This window comes from Clinocottus analis, unplaced genomic scaffold, assembly GCF_023055335.1.
Source record: "Clinocottus analis isolate CAN_PGR_092001 unplaced genomic scaffold, fCliAna1.0.p SCAF_8, whole genome shotgun sequence".
NCBI lineage: Eukaryota > Metazoa > Chordata > Actinopteri > Perciformes > Cottidae > Clinocottus > Clinocottus analis.
Genome location: NW_027176240.1, coordinates 20,094,185 through 20,099,039, shown reverse-complemented (window position 1 = coordinate 20,099,039; position 4,855 = coordinate 20,094,185). Strand labels below are relative to the sequence as shown.

General features: G+C 46.8%; 1 protein-coding gene across 1 annotated transcript; it reads right to left on the bottom strand.

Annotated features, from left to right (window-relative positions):
• Positions 1-700: 700 nt before the first annotated feature.
• On the bottom strand, positions 701-2,374 carry lbx1a (ladybird homeobox 1a). The gene is made up of 2 exons (XM_068568495.1): positions 2,047-2,374; positions 701-1,446 (listed from the first exon to the last, which is right to left on the bottom strand). Exons 1-2 carry the CDS (start codon positions 2,372-2,374, stop codon positions 929-931), a joined length of 846 nt encoding a protein of 281 aa, XP_068424596.1. The 3' UTR covers positions 701-928.
• Between the last annotated feature and the right edge of the window lie 2,481 nt (positions 2,375-4,855).

Below are 4,855 nucleotides of genomic sequence, written 5' to 3'. Positions count from 1 at the left end.
CCCTTAAAACCATATGGCCTCTGAAAACACTCCTCATGGCCGCCCTTTGTGTCCCAGACCCGCCGGGGCGGCGCGCGCGGGGAGAGCCGCTTGTCTCCGTATTGCGCGCTGCTGGAGAGCGGCCCTCAGGGACACACACACACACACACACACACACACACACACACACACACACACACACACACACACACACACACACACACACACACACACGCACACAACTCCAGATTTCGTTTCTCACAGTGACAAATGAAAATACAAGCAGGAGGTCAGAAGGCAAGTCCTCCTAAACTGACTTTTAAATGTCATATGAAAATGATTCGTTTATTTTATGTATTATATAAATTAATTCCATGGAATACAATAAATAGAAATATGCAAAAAAAGGCTGAATATTGGAAAAGTGTTTTTATTATTATTATTAATATTATTTTACATTGTTAGTTTACATTACAATTTGTACAATATGCGTTCTGTTTATGCTAAAGGCACTTAAAGGGTTGTACAAAGCATTATAAATATATTAAAATGGGGGTTTATTACAAGATATTAGCACATGTTCTGCGTGTGATTATCATTCCAGAACAATTCATATATGGGGGGAAAGACTGTATCAAAAAGTGATTTGCAGAAGAAACATTTTCCTCCAAAGAAAACATGCCGTGACGTGTCGCAGAGTGAGCACCTGCGTGTCGCCTCCTCGCCTCTTTCCCCTCTGAATGTCTCGCGCGTCGTCTGGGGCGCGCGCGCGCGCCCTGTCCTCCCGCGGACACAGCGGCGGCCTGCAGGCTTCTCTCAGTCCAACAGCACCGACACATGTCGTGTGTTTTGCTGCGTACAGGATGAAATCCTCGTGAAGAAAAGAGTTTTCTGTCCGCAAACATCGCGATATTTGACGCGCCTCTTCCTCTTCTTCTGTGTCTTTATTTTAGTCATCCACGTCAATCTCCTCGTCTTCATCCTCCGAGCAACACTTGCTGCTCAGCCGGTCTGTGCACCACGACGATGCGGGTGAGGGAGGCGACGCGCGCGCTCTGCTGTACTCGAGGCCCTCGGCGGTGTCGCACCGGGACCGCGACGAGGCCGGGTCCGGCACGGCCCGGCCCGGCCCGGCCATGACGCCGGCCGCGCACTTCTCCAGCTCCGCCAGCTTGGAGAGCTTCTCGAGGGCCACGTCGCCCACGACCTTGGCGGACTCCACGTCCGCCTTCATCTCCTCCAGGTCTCGCTTGAGCTTGGCCCGCCGGTTCTGAAACCACGTGATGACCTGCGCGTTGGTCAGGCCGAGCTGCTGGGCGATCTGGTCCCGGTCCGCCGGGCTCAGGTACTTCTGGTACAGGAAGCGCTTCTCCAGCTCGTAGATCTGGTGGTTGGTGAACGCCGTGCGGGACTTCCGCCTCTTCTTCGGGTTGTTCCTCTGGCCGAAGACCGTCAGACCGTCCCGGCCTGAGGAAGAGACACGTCAGGTCATCGAGGTGACACAACCATGTACCTGCGTCCCCAAAATACTTCAGCTCACCCAATACTTCAAAGCTCCTCGAGTAAAACTGCTGAAGCAGAATGACTGCATTACTGTCCATGCTTTCGTTTTGTCGGGTGATTATTTATCAAATCAAATTTCTCAAATTTTCCACAATGACAGCTTTCGTTTGTTTGATCAAATCAGAACCACGTGTCTGGGCTGTATTTTATTTCAACATTTTCTTTTTCAGAAATGCCTTAATTAAATAATATTATACAATACATAAACATTATACTCTAGTGCTAAATTAATAAGGAATCGAATATCAACACTATTATACACTTTTGCGGTATTACTTTTACACAAATTACACAATTAATAACCAATAATAATATAGTAACATAATAATCACTACAACTATAAATGATGACAACATTGCGCGCCCATGTTTATTTCCATTAACGGTCTCCAGCTTCATTTACTTTATTATTTATTATTTTCTAACCAGATTTCCAAAAAGGAAACGCTGCATATGCTTTATAATATCTAACATAGTTCCCATGGAATAAAACCAGGTGCTTTACCCTCGGCGGCCTGCAGCACGCTGACCTCGAGGCCCTTGAAGGTTTTGCTGGCCAGCTCCTCCAGCGCGCACAGCGGGGACGTCTGGCTGAGCAGCGCGCGGCCGGACAGCCCGTGTCCCGCCGAGGGCAGCTTCTCTCCGGGGGAGCCGTGGTGCTGCGCGCCGCTCAGGGAGTAGCTCCTCCTCACGGACGGCTTGTTGAGGATGTCCTCGATGCCGAACGGCGTCAGCGGCTTGTTGGAGTTGGCCGGCGGCGGCAGCTGGTCCAGCGGGCTGCGCCTCCGCTCCTCGAGCACCGCCGGACACTTGGAGTCGTCCCTGGAGGTCATGGCGGGCTCACGCGGTTGGGTGTGTGTGTGTGTGTGTGTGTGGGGCGGGTGTCGCACCTGATGTTGTTCGGAGAAAAGCTATTCTGATCCAAAAAAAACAAAGGCAGACAATGTTGTGCTGGAGGCGCGAGGTGGCGGGCCGGTGGAGAGGAGCCGCAGCTCGGATCACAGGTGCGTCTCCGGCCGCATGTCCGCCGCCGCGCTGCAGGCTGCGGGCGCGCTTCTGACTCGCGGTCCCTCCGCGGCTCCGACACTCTGTTCCGGGGTGACGCACGGTGAGGCGCGAGCCGAGCCCATCCAGTGGATGGCGATGCACCAAGAGCCGCAGCGATGGACCAACAGTAACAAGTTATTGCTGACTGGAAGGCAATCAATTACTCTCTCTCTCTCTCTCTCTCTCTCTCTCTCTCTCTCTCTCTCCCCCCCCCCCCCCCTCCTCCTCTCTCAGCCTGATAACGGGGAGCGGTAATTAGAGGGGCACCGCGGAGGAGGAGGGAGGAGTCCAATTACAAAGTAGAGCAGGCCCACTTAACACTTTCTCTCTCTTAAATTAGATAATTTGTCACAAAGAAACAAACAAGCAAATGCCGCCCCCCCCCAACACACACACACACACACACACACACACACACACACACACACACACACACACACACACACACACACACACACACACACACACACACACACACACACACACCTCCCCCTCCTGCGTGGTGTTATTCTCATTTGTAAGATACGCGGCGGATGTAATTGGCACCGCGTTCGATCAGCGCGCCAAAATCTGGAGCAACCAGCCCGAGCCCGCAACCTGCGGACCAATTACACGCAGAAACACTGGTGATGAATAAGAGAGAGGGGAGAGAGATACTTATAGATAACACCTGAGAGAGGCAGAGTGGCGGAGGAGGGTCTCACCCCCCCCCCCCCCCCTCCCCCCCGGCCGCATCACACCCCTCCGCCCTCCATAAAGCACCGCGATATAACTCAGCAGCAGCAGATAGTGCAGCTCCGCGCGGGCCGCAGGAGGAAGGAGCAAAAAAGAACAAATATATAGTTGCTGATCATAATGCAGGACACAATTATTAGGATGTGATTTGAGGTAGAAGAAGAAAAAATAGATGCAGTAAACATTAACATAGAAACTAAACGTGAATCTGTTTTTGTGCATCAACAACTAAATCCTGAAATCCTGAGCCTCTCCAATGTTGTCACTGATCGATAGATGGTTCATTGTGTTCCTTCCTGTTCTTTGGTTTGTCAGAAGAAACATTCAGTCTCCTAAATGTTTCAGTTTGTGCTTTTTTTTTCTGTTCACTTTGCTTCCGGTAACTTTTAGTTTCCCACGTCCCACATCTATATTAAATAGATGTAATATATACATAAAATAGGTTCATATGGTCGAAATTAAATGGTTGAATTCAGGTTGTTATCAGAGAGTTAAATCTTCCAAACACACAGTGGCCGAGCGTTGGATTCCAACTTTTGATATTTGACCTTTCTCAGTGCTCAGTTCAGTGGTTTTTGTTTTTATTTATTTATTTATTTATTTATTTCTCTCTCTCTCTCTCTCTCTCTCTCTCTCTCTCTCTCTCTCTCTCTCTCTCTCTCTCTCTCTCTCTCTCTCTCTCTCTCTCTCTCTCTCTCTCTCTGTGTGTGTGTGTGTGTGTGTGTGTGTGGGTTGGACTCTGAGCATGGAAACTGCTGTGTGGAATGACAGCAGCACTGCCTTTCCCAATAGAGAATCTGATCCAGCTATTTACTGCTCCAGTGTACTATTACTACTAATAGTAGTTTATTAGTCATCTACACTAATATAGTAATAATGGAAAAACACCAGGTCATAGTAGTGCCAGACCATAATTGCTTTATTTTGAATGTATTACATGAATGTCATTACATTTGATTTATTCTGATCATACAAACAAAAAAAGAACAATTAAAGTTCCCAAATTGGTAACATTTTCTATAAATTAGGAACATGCTTCTAATGTTTTAAATCAGATTTGATCACTATATAATTATAGTTGTAAGCACTTATTCATTCACATCAGGATGAATACAAGTAATCATAAGAAATTATAAAACCTTTTTATAATTACTTATAAATACTTTATTGGTCACTCGTTGATATTTTGTTTTGCATGAATCGGTGTTTTAGATTTTCTATTGTTCAATATATTCTATTTTCCCTTGTGATATGTCATAATGTGATTATTCTACATCGTCATTGTTTGCTTTGAGCGAAGTCAAACAATGTCGATGCAAAAAGACACACAAATGAAAGTACACAATGCCCTCTTAGAATAACTTATAATAACATTAAAATGCATTAAAATGGGGATTTTTAACTTATTATGAAAATATGACAATGTATTGGAGATTTTAAATCACTCTTTCCTCTGCAAAACAAAATGTCAGTGAGTCACCAACAGTTCTGAATTATTATTAACCTTCTTAGTCATTATAAAATGATTCATG

Bases quoted from the DNA above. Each gene is read 5' to 3' on its own strand.
- lbx1a (XM_068568495.1), bottom strand. From the start codon at position 2,374: ATGACCTCCAGGGACGACTCCAAGTGTCCGGCGGTGCTCGAGGAGCGG. The intron at 1,447-2,046 runs GTAAAGCACCTG...TCTCTTCCTCAG, and splicing joins CGTGCTGCAGGCCGCCGAGG to GCCGGGACGGTCTGACGGTC.